At 44.9% G+C, this 12104-nt stretch overlaps 1 protein-coding gene across 7 annotated transcripts in view; it reads left to right on the top strand.

Annotated features, from left to right (window-relative positions):
- The window catches only part of epb41a (erythrocyte membrane protein band 4.1a), a 63697-nt gene that overhangs the window by 13502 nt on the left and 38091 nt on the right, over positions 1-12104 (top strand). For 6 of the 7 annotated variants that reach the window (XM_072447807.1, XM_072447811.1, XM_072447804.1 and 3 more), the window contains exons 2-3: positions 8858-9183; positions 10577-10870. In XM_072447807.1, the coding sequence (XP_072303908.1) occupies positions 8866-9183; positions 10577-10870 (612 nt within the window). In that variant the 5' untranslated portion in view covers positions 8858-8865. The remainder of the gene's footprint in view (positions 1-8857; positions 9184-10576; positions 10871-12104) is intronic. The other variant, XM_072447805.1, reaches the window with a different exon arrangement.

The following is a 12104-nucleotide window of genomic DNA, read 5'->3' on the forward strand; positions in this document are numbered from 1 at the left end:
TGTATAAGCCTAAACATACTATTACATGGTGTATAAGCCTAAACATACTATTACATGGTGTATAAGCCTAAACATACTATTACATGGTGTATAAACCTAAACATACTATTACATGGTGTATAAGCCTAAACATACTATTACATGGTGTATAGGCCTAAACATACTATTACATGGTGTATAAGCCTAAACATACTATTACATGGTGTATAGGCCTAAACATACTATTACATGGTGTATAAGCCTAAACATACTATTACATGGTGTATAGGCCTAAACATACTATTACATGGTGTATAAGCCTAAACATACTATTACATGGTGTATAAACCTAAACATACTATTACATGGTGTATAAACCTAAACATACTATTACATGGTGTATAAGCCTAAACATACTATTACATGGTGTATAGGCCTAAACATACTATTACATGGTGTATAAGCCTAAACATACTATTACATGGTGTATAGGCCTAAACATACTATTACATGGTGTATAAGCCTAAACATACTATTACATGGTGTATAGGCCTAAACATACTATTACATGGTGTATAGGCCTAAACATACTATTACATGGTGTATAGGCCTAAACATACATGGTGTATAGGCCTAAACATATTATTACATGGTGTATAGGCCTAAACATACTATTACATGGTGTATAGGCCTAAACATACATGGTGTATAGGCCTAAACATATTATTACATGGTGTATAGGCCTAAACATACTATTACAAGGTGTATAAACCTAAACATACTATTACATGGTGTATAGGCCTAAACATACTATTACATGGTGTATAGGCCTAAACATACTATTACATGGTGTATAAACCTAAACATACTTTTACATGGTGTATAAGCCTAAACATACTATTACATGGTGTATAGGCCTAAACATACTATTACATGGTGTATAAGCCTAAACATACTATTACATGGTGTATAAGCCTAAACACACTATTACATGGTGTATAGACCTATTCAACATCAAGAAATTTGAATATTAGCTACGCAAAACTTAATGGAATCATGGAAATCATAAATAAACATAAAGACATTGTCATTTAAATAAGTAAGCACTGTATCATGATACACAATTTGTATTAACAATTTTTGTATGTAATGAAAATGTGTACAGTTTTAGCTAATGGGTGAAGGCAGTATTATAATAATGCTGAAATAATCTAGACACATCAACTCTCCTTCTCCTTTTCCTCCATTGGACACAGGGTCAGGATCATAGAAGATCAGAGTCAGATACTTTATGGCTGAGCAGAGTTTAGTGAATTTATTTACTCCAAGAGCTGCATCTTGAGGATTAAAATTATATATATACATATATATATCGTTGCGGAGTTTGTTTTGGGCCTTTTGCGGGTAGTGCGTAGCACGTCACTAGAGCGTAATCTCTGATTGGTTGCTGTACCGCGTCTGCCGAATTTTTTTCCCAACTTTTCTGCGCTCGCTGCGGGCCATCCCTGAATGAACGTAGCGAGACCCCTGATTTGAGAGAAATTGCGTCGCATTTTGCGATGCGATACCGCTTATTCTGAACCCTGCACAGCGCTGCTTTTTTACCTGTGCTCCTGTTTGGCTTATTTAAAGGAGCCTTCTGCGTGGCAAAAAAGATGACCAATAATTCCAATACAGGCCATGAATTATGAATGTTTATGTAACATAAAGCGTTTAATGCAGGGGTGTCAAACATTTTTCACCGAGGGCCGCATTTTAAAACTTGTACGGCGCAGAGGGCCGAAGACAACCCGACAATGAATTGAACCATTAAAAATTTTGCATTTGACATAGTTTTGATGAACCTCCACACCTTTGATAAGACTTGGAACATTAATAATAGGTTGGTATAACATAAACATGTTTGAATGATTCCAATTTTAAAGTAAAAAGTAATACTTTTTGTTGTTTTGGCCAACTTAGCAGGAAGCCTGAGGGCCAACAAAAATTGGTCTGAGGGCCACATTTGCCCCCCCGGGCCACAGTTTGGACACCCCTGGTTTAATGTATGGCTACCCAGTGCTGGACGGAACACAATTCAAGTATTTCTGAGGCCCAGAGAAGACCATCTCGTGAACAAGATGAATGAAACAAAATATAACTCCAGGTGGATTTTTGATGAGGAGCCAACTATGGTCATCTTACTGGTTTTGGTTATAGTCTCAGAAATGTCAATTTAGCATAATATGTGTCCTTAATGTATGCCTTGTTATCACTGTGGTGGTCTCAAAAATCATGATGAGCAAAGTATTAAGGTACATTCTATTATTGTATTGTATTGTTCAATTACTTTAGGAGTTTTATCTGCCATTTGTCTACAGCTGGTCACCCAATGTGTCCAATGTCTTATAGCTCTGGCGTGAGTCACTGGTCATTTGAAATGGACAGTTTTGGACACACCAAAGTATTTATTCTCTCTCTCACACTCACGCACGCAACATTGACTTTTTTGAGCTTTTAAACATGTTACAACATTGTTCCCTCATCAAAAACATGTCTGGAGTTGTATTTGTATTTCAGACTTCCTATAAGTGATCTGTTCTTCTGTATCTACCTCTGTATCTACCTGCGTTGCACCAATGAAATTTCCCCATGTGGGACAATAAAGGAATATCTTATCTTATCTTATCTTATCTTATTCACTTTCATTTGATCAATTCTGTTTTGAAAGTCCTCTCATCCCAAAGTAAAGTTACTCAAGAGCATCCTGACACCTTAGAGGAGTTCTTTTTATGTCTTTTTACATGAGTAAAAATAGGATTTCATGTGTCAAAGTTTCTATAAATAGACAGTGGAAATGGCCAGGCCCGTCTGTGTCAGGCTGTTGTTCAGATTGGAGTTTATGATTTGCCTCATCTATTTTTTTTTTACAGTTGTTTGTCTCGTTGGAAATGGCACTGGATATTGCGATTGATATTTATTGCTTATTCATTCTCTTGTTCTGAAAATATCTTGACTAAAGGGTCCTCAGTTTTGTTTTATTTATTAAAGGGGGCACTTTTGTCTCCATGGAGATGTTATTGCTTTGCATGGAATGTTCCACAACATTTAACTATTTACAGGTGTTTTATTTATTTACTTTTTGTATTATGATAAGATTTGAGCTGTAGATGGTGGAATGTATATTTTGTTGAGTGAGAGTGAGCCCAATATAGGATTTGCAGATAAAATAACACAAGCATGTAAAAAGCTTAACCTATTAAATCAATTTACAATAAACTGAAATGGACTGTAAGCCCATTGGCATTATAAATAGCAGTCATATTATATTATTATGAGCGTCGCTAAAGAGCATAAGTGGTAATGACTTTGATTAAAATAGAGTCAAATGTAACCGTCCAAATCTTGCAAAAAATGTAATTATCTCTGCTGCTGGTCCCACTCACTTCCATTAGATCTTCTACATCGTCTCTGGTGCACAAAGTTCAACGTTTTTAGACCGAACTGTGGTCTCTTTTATAAAGCATACACGCATACAAAATGTAACGTACCAGGAAACGTTTGTGTTCTATAAAATGCAGGGATGCACCGATATATCTGCCCAAGATCGGCCCGAAACTCACGGCATTGAATAATATCAGTATCATCCAATAGCACCGATATCAGTCCGCCAATATTACACTCTGGTAATGAAAGAGTTAATGCCGCCTCGCTTCAGAAACGGGAAGAAAACCGCTCCGTGGACAGAGGCCTGCTGCTGCTGTAACAGAACTAACTGTAACTGTAAGCACCACATAACACACACTACAGTATACTCCATCCATCCATCCATCCATCCATCTTCTGCCGCTTTATCCGGGGCCGGGTCGCGGGGGCAGCAGTCTGAGCAGGGACTCCCAGACTTCCTTCTCCCCAGACACTTCCTCTAACTCCTCCGGGGGGATCCCGAGGCGTTCCCAGGCCAGCCGAGAGACATAGTCTCTCCAGCGTGTCCTGGGTCTTCCCCGGGGCCTCTTCCCGGTGGGACATGCCTGAAACACCTCCCGAGGGAGGCGCCCAGGAGGCATCCGGAACAGATGCCCGAGCCACCTCAGCTGGCTCCTCTCGACGTGGAGGAGCAGCGGCTCTACTCCGAGCTCCCCCCGTGTGGCCGAGCTCCTCACCTTATCTCTAAGGGAGCGCCCAGCCACCCGGCGGAGGAAACTCATTTCGACCGCTTGTATCCGCGATCTTGTTCTTTCGGTCACTACCCAAAGCTCATGACCATAGGTGAGGGTAGGAACGTAGACCGACCGGTAAATAGAGAGCTTTGCCTTTCGGCTCAGCTCCCTCTTTACCACAACGGTCCGATGCAGCGACTGCATCACTGCAGCCGCTGCACCGATCCGCCTGTCGATCTCACGCTCCATCCTTCCCTCACTCGTGAACAAGACCCCGAGATACTTGAACTCCTCCACTTGGGGCAAGGACACCCCACCCACCTGGAGAGGGCAAGCCACCTTTTTCCGGTCGAGAACCATGGCCTCGGATTTGGAGGTGCTGATTCTCATCCCAGCCGCTTCACACTCGGCTGCAAACCGTCCCAGTGCATGTTGCAGGTCCGGGTTTGATGGAGCCATCAGGACAACATCGTCTGCAAACAGCAGAGATGAGATCCTGTGGTCCCCAAACCGGACCCCCTCCGACCCCTGACTGCGCCTAGAAATTCTGTCCATAAAAATTATGAACAGAACCGGTGACACAGGGCAGCCCTGGCGGAGTCCAACATGCACTGGGAACAGGTCTGACTTACTGCTGGCAATGCGAACACAGCTCCTGCTCCGGTCATACAGGGACCGGACAGCCCTGAGCAAAGGGCCCCGGACCCCGTACTCCCGGAGCACCCCCCAAAGGACACCCCGAGGGACACGGTCAAAAGCCTTCTCCAGATCCACAAAGCACATGTGGACTGGTTGGGCAAACTCCCATGAACCCTCGAGCACCCGATGGAGGGTATAGAGCTGGTCCAGTGTTCCACGACCGGGACGAAAACCACTCTGCTCCTCCTGAATCCGAGGTTCGACTATCGGTCGGATTCTCCTCTCCAGTACCTTGGAATAGACCTTACCCGGGAGGCTGAGGAGTGTGATCCCTCTGTAGTTGGAACACACCCTCCGGTCCCCCTTCTTGAACAGAGGGACCACCACCCCGGTCTGCCAGTCCAGAGGCACGGTCCCCGAACGCCACGCGATGTTGCAGAGACGTGTCAACCAAGACAGTCCTACAACATCCAGATACTTTAGGTACTCAGGGCGGATCTCATCCACCCCCGGAGCCCTGCCACCGAGGAGTTTGCGGACAACCTCAGTGACTTCAGCTTGGGTGATGGATGAGCCAGCCTCCGAGTCCCCGGTCTCTACTTCCTCTTCAGAAGACGTGACTGAGGGATTAAGGAGATCCTCAAAGTATTCCTTCCACCGTCCGACGACATCCCCAGTCGAGGTCAGCAGGCCTCCACCCGCACCGTAAACGGTGTTTGTGAGACACTGCTTCCCCTTCCTGAGGCGCCGGACGGTTTGCCAGAATTTCTTTGGTGCCGACCGATAGTCCTCCTCCATGGCCTCCCCGAACTCCTCCCAGGCCCGGGTTTTTGCCTCTGCGACAGCACGAGCCGCGGCTCGCTTGGCCTGCCGATACCCGTCGATGACCTCCGGAGACCTACAAGCCAGAGTGGCCTGATAGGCCTCCTTCTTTAGTCTGACGGCATCCCTTACTTCCGGTGTCCACCACCGGGTTCGGGGGTTGCCGCCACGACAGGCACCGGAGACCTTGCGACCACAGCTCCGAGCAGCCGCATCAACAATGGAGGCGGAGAACATGGTCCACTCGGACTCAATGTCCCCAGCCTCCCCCGGGACATGGGAGAAGCTCTCCCGGAGGTGCGAGTTGAATACCCTACTGACAGAGGGCTCCACTAGACGTTCCCAACAGACCCTCACAATGCGCTTGGGTCTGCCAAGTCTGTCCGGCTTCCTCCTCCGCCAGCGGATCCAACTCACCACCAGGTGGTGATCGGTTGACAACTCTGCCCCTCTCTTCACCCGAGTGTCCAAGACACGCGGCCGGAGGTCTGATGACACGACAACTAAGTCGATCATTGACCTCCGGCCTAGGGTGTCCTGGTGCCACGTGCACTGATGGACACCCTTGTGCTTGAACATGGTGTTCGTTATGGACAATCCGTGGCTAGCACAGAAGTCCAATAACTGAACACCGCTCGGGTTCAGATCGGGGAAGCCGTTCTTCCCGATCACCCCTCTCCAGGTGTCACTGTCATTGCCCACGTGGGCGTTGAAGTCCCCCAGTAGAACAACGGAGTCCCCGGTCGGTGCACTGTCCAGTACCCCTCCCAAGGACTCCAAGAAGGCCGGGTACTCTGCACTGCTGTTCGGCCCGTAGGCCGCCACAACAGTGAGAGACCTGTCCCCCACCCGAAGGCGGAGGGACGCGACCCTCTCGTTCACCGGGGTAAACTCCAACACGTGGCGGCTGAGCTGAGGGGCTATCAGCAAGCCCACACCAGCCCGCCGCCTCTCCCCGCGGGCAACACCAGAGAAGTGGAGCGTCCAGCCCCTCTCGAGGAGATGGGTTCCAGAGCCCAAACTGTGCGTGGAGGTGAGGCCGACTATATCTAGTCGGTATCGCTCAACCTCCCGCACAAGCTCAGGCTCTTTCCCCCCCAGCGAGGTGACATTCCATGTCCCCAGAGTTAGTCTCTGTGTCCGGAGATCTGGTCGCCGAGGCCCCTGCCGTCGACTGCCGCCCAGATCTCTCTGCACCGGCCCCCTATGGATCCTCCTGCGGGTGGTGGGCCCACGGGAGGGCGGCCCCACGTCGCTCTTTCGGGCTGTGCCCGGCCGGGCCCCGTGGGGTAAGACCCGGCCACCAGGCGCTCGCCATGGAGCACCCATCCCAGGCCTGGCTCCAGGATGGGGCCCCGGTGACGCCGATCCGGGCGACGTGAACTGCCTTGATTGTGTCGTCGTCATAAGAGGCTTCTGAACCGATCTTTGTCTGACCCGTCACCTAGGACCTGTTTGCCTTGGGAGACCCTACCAGGGGCATGAAGCCCCCGACAACATAGCTCCCGGGATCATTCGGGCACTCAAACCCCTCCACCACGTTAAGGTGTCGGCTCAAGGAGGAGTACAGTATACTCATTTCCCAAATCTTCCAAACTTCAAAGTGGATATTGTATTTCTTGCATGATATTTAGGTTAATAATCTCTCTGAGCGACTGCAGTGAGTGTGCTGCCGGGAGCTGTCCACAGAGACTGGTGCTGAAGGGTTGATGTGTGTTCTGCGTACAGTAAATGTGATCTGACAGCGCTCCTATGTCCACAGTCTGCTCTGGGACCGTGGTGTGAAAACAGGGACATGAGCTCATCGACAGATCGCCCTGGAGACACCGGAGACGGCTATAACCAGACGCTCGAACAGACAAATGAGTTCAGCGAGATAAACGCTTACACTGCAGGTCGAGACGTCAGTGATGAGACAGAAGGGACAATACTGCTGCCTTGAAATGTTGAACTGGAAAGAATGCCACTTATTACTGCGAGAGAAAAAAACAAAATTTAAAATGCGCTGCAATTTCAAGATATTTGAGATTAGGAATGTAACGATAAACAACATATTGTGACATTGTATCGTTAAAAGTCTCCCCATAATATATCAAATTATGAGCTTCTTTGCTTCAATGCATTGAACTACTGCTCCTTTTCAGTACAGACAACATGAAGAAGCAACTCTTATTAAGCACATTTACGTCTTTATTTGTTGGAATATGAGATTTTAAAAGGAAAGCGTATCAATATCTCGATAAATATTGTACGGTGAAATGAATATTGTGATAAAATGATACAATGAGATTTGCAGGTCATCCCAATTTGACATTGTGAACAAAAGTATTTTTTTCACATTATCATAACTCTGCATATTTTTAGCAAAACTCGGAATCGTGAAAAGATTTTTTTTTTTTTAAATGACACTCGCAGGTTGTGATTGGCTGACAGTGATAGACAAGTGAAAATCGGGAGTGACACGCTGGAAGTTCTGTAAAACGTATAATACCATTCTCTTGATAAAAGCTGCTGCACCGTGACATAAGTGGAGGATCCCCATAGTTCATAACGTGGGTGAAAACTCAATGGGAAACGCTACTTATTGCCCATTTTAAGATGTTTCCTGACAAATTATGTATATTTTAAGCACTCATCACTTTGGCTCAGTAGACGCTGTTTACATGGCGTTACCACAGAAAAGTAGATGTGAAAATACAGCAAGCGGCGCTAGCATCACGGTGACGTTTATCCCGCAGCTGCAGTTAACATTCACGAATAATTATACAAATTTGGGCAACTTTATTCTCACTGTCTCTGTCGAAATTTGGTACAGTTCAACTCCTAAAGTCTGTACTGTGAATGATGGGAATCCTTGGAATAGAGCTATTTTATTTGGTCCCAGAAGAAAAACACTATATTAAAGGCCTCTAACTTAAGTACAAGAGGGATATATGTGATAATCTTAATATATGTGATAATCTTAATAATTTCATGGAGTATATCACTGTCACATCATAAATCTACTGTAATGTATTTACTATAATATTGTTTGGAAGTTCACAGTATTATACAAAATACAACTTTGTATGTGAAAAAACTGAAGACATCCAGTTTTGAATAATTTGAATATTTTCCTCTATTTTTTATACAAAGTTCTGTTTAGTTAGACTTGTCAATAATATTATATCCCTTTGTTTGTTATTTTTGATCCAAAGCACTACGAGACAAGCCCGGTCTGTCTAAATGTGGAAGCACTATTTTTAACCTCTCTCTCTCTCTCCTCATGTATGGTGCAGCGGTCACCATGACGACAGACGAGGCGGAGAGCCAGCAGAAGAAGCCCCGGCAGCAGCAGGAGGAGGCAGTCCAGGAGGAGCACCCGCCCTCCCCCGAGCACGAGCACCTTCTCCGGGCGCGCAACAGGAACTCGGCCGGGCGCGGGCTCTCCAGGCTCTTCTCCTCCTTCCTCAAGAGACGCTCCCAGTGCGAGAGCGACCCCCCCGACAAGGAGAACAAGGCCCATGAGGAGGCCAAGGCACCCATCGCTGACCCGGAGCCCGAGCTGAGGGCCGAGGGAGAGGCGGCCCCTGACCAGCACTCGGTGAGCAGTGCCGAGGCGGAGGTACTGTCAGTGTGGCCCCCGGGGACAGGCCGGGGCGCATGGGCATGGGTCCGCTGGAGTCAGGGTGGGCCTGTTGTAGTTGTCCTGAGTGGTCAGTCACACATATACAATGTGCAACTAAAAGAGCTTTCATCATTAAATTAAATTTGAATTTTTAACTTCAATTTTCACCTTCAGATCCACCTTCTGATCACAATTTTCAAATTCAAACTTTTTAGTCTGCTGCCGTGAGGGGCAGAGTCTTCTAGTAATTATTATTGTTTGAAATGTATTTATTAAGAGGAATAACCCCTTGAGATGCGTCATCTTGTTTTCGAGTCCAGAACCTCCTGCAACTCTCAAAAATCAGTTCATTATTTTTTATATTTTTCACGATTTCATGAGATTTTACATTTTACATTTTTGTTTTTCAGTTTCAAATATGATGAACCTCTTTTGGCTCCCTACACAGACCATGGTAGAATAGATGTTGCTATATCAAATTGGATTATTTTGCCTCTAAAAGTGTCACAACTATATTTTTTATATTTTGTCCTGAATAATCACGATTAAAGATAGAAAAAAAAAAAACTTGACACCCGCAGTTGGTTGTAGAACCGGACCAATATCAGCTGACCAGTAAAAGCACTTGGAAACTGATCAACTGGGCAATAATTCTCCTGGAAATGTTCTACCTCAGTTGAAAGCTTTTAGCATTTCCCAGACAGAATGAGCACATGATTAGCATAACATTAGCATAATACCTAACTGTAAGAGACAGCTCTTGTAGGGAGCTTTCTGCTTTCCTCTGTTGTTATATTTCAACACACTGACTTTTATCTGGCCTCACTTAGACCTATGTGTAAGACCGTAACAAATAAATACAATCTTATATTCAACAATCAAGTAGATATGGATCAAATATGTTCATCAGCATTTCCAGTCCATTTAATATTTCGGCATTCCCTCTTTATTTTTGGGTTCTACCTCTAAAGTCGCAGATGTGTGCAAAACTTTTCTCGAGTTACATCCATACAAAATTCTTGTTCATTTTTAACAATTAATTTTACATTGGAGATCAAATCCAAAACGACAAAAAAGCATAAAATTCAGTATTTATTGTAACGAAATGTTAGTAATGACAATAATAATATAGTTCATAAATAGTTACGTCTTGGCTCTTTTAACTATAAATATGCTCTGTTTGATACTAAATACTATTCTACATGTCAAGGCCAGACATGAACAATTTAGGGGGAAAAAACCCGCCAATGCCACATATTTATGCCCTATATTTTTGTCAAAAGAATTAGTTATATGACCAATTTACCATTCTTTACATTCTTGGCTCTGTATTATTCAAGTTGCAGACCTATTTCTTAGCTCGACTTGAACTGTCCATGTTTTTTCTCAGGCTGATCTGGTGGAGAAGAAAGACGGGGAGGAGAAGGAGGGCGAGGACAAGGAGGAGGTAAAGGAGAAGGAGCCCGAGCCGGAAGACGGACCCAAGGCCGAGACTGAGGAGACAAAGGAAGGAGACAAGGAGAAGAAAGAGGACGCACCCGAACCAGACGAGGAAGCTAATAAGGAGACGGAGGAGAAGAGCCCGGAGGAGGAAAACAAAGCCCCCAAAGCCCCGCGCAAACCCAGGAACATGGAGATCACCGTCACCCTGCTGGACGAAGCCACCTACGAGCTGGAGCTGGAGGTGAGCCCCGTGTGGAGGGCGTGGCTACTCTACAGTACTTAACTTAAAGCTGCACCTACACACCCAACTTTACAATCTTGCACATAACAAGATATGGACAGATTTGTACAGAAGGAAGCACAATTAGAATATTTATGCTAATTATTGGTAAGATCCAGTTCACTCAAACCCTGTGTACATTTCTTGTGGAAGCAAGAAATTAAACCTAAACATTTATCTGTGCCAAACACAGTATGTGAATGTAAGTTTCATCCCAAAGATTTTTTACTATATAACTGCAGTGATGAATTTTAAGTTTTAGAGCTTTTGCCCCGCCCCTTTAAGTCAACTAGTTGCTTTAGTCGACTAAGAATTTCATTAGTCAACTACAGCCTTTATGTGCAGACATTTTTCGCGAATACCTCCTTACTTTAAACTTCTACTTCATTAATATTCTTTTAAAGTAATGGTACTTTTCATTGAGTGAAATCTTCAGATTTTCATTTAATAAACATAAGAAAACATTTCACTCATTGTGACAGGCCTTCATTATTGTATCAAGCAGAGTTCAGCCCATTCTAGAAGAAATCTGTCCTAATAATGATAGCTTATATTCACTAGGGGAAAACAAAATGCAAATGTCCTAAAACCACTTTCTCTCTGCTCAAATAAACATTGTAAACCCGTGTTGTGGTTCCTTTTGAAAGAGCTATTGATTGCTGCCAATTCACCTTAAGCACGTGTCAGCAGTGGATCAACAGTGGATCAATGACTCATTTGAAACAGGCTGAATTGTGAGGAAAAGTGTGTGACCACAGCATCGCTCGCTGAGTATCTTCCTCCTCCTTCACTTCCTCCTCCTGCTCCTCCTCCTCCTTCTCTTCCTCTCTCTCCTGGTCCTCTTTCCTCCTCCGCTCCCTGACTCACTGCTTCATCAGGCTGTCATCATTCTGCTCTCTGCGCCGGCTAATGATGAGCTTGTGTCGGAACACCAACTGTGGTGCGCGCTTCCTATTGGTTCATTTAATTACTAGGTTACTTGGCTTGTAATGAATGTTAAAATAGTTTCTATTGTCCACATGAAGGAAACAGACAGACGACTGGCAGAAACAATCATGATCAGAACTAATTAACATGTTTGGAATTTAACAAGACAAAAGGGCACTCAGCTGCTTATGGAGAAATCATTCAATTTGTATAAATGGAGCTTTAAAGTTATAAGCTATTAAAACACCATGGGCACGGTTTATTGGCA

This window comes from Eucyclogobius newberryi, unplaced genomic scaffold (assembly GCF_026437365.1).
Source record: "Eucyclogobius newberryi isolate DKJ021-1_F unplaced genomic scaffold, fEucNew1.0.hap1 SCAF_16, whole genome shotgun sequence".
Lineage (NCBI taxonomy): Eukaryota > Metazoa > Chordata > Actinopteri > Gobiiformes > Gobiidae > Eucyclogobius > Eucyclogobius newberryi.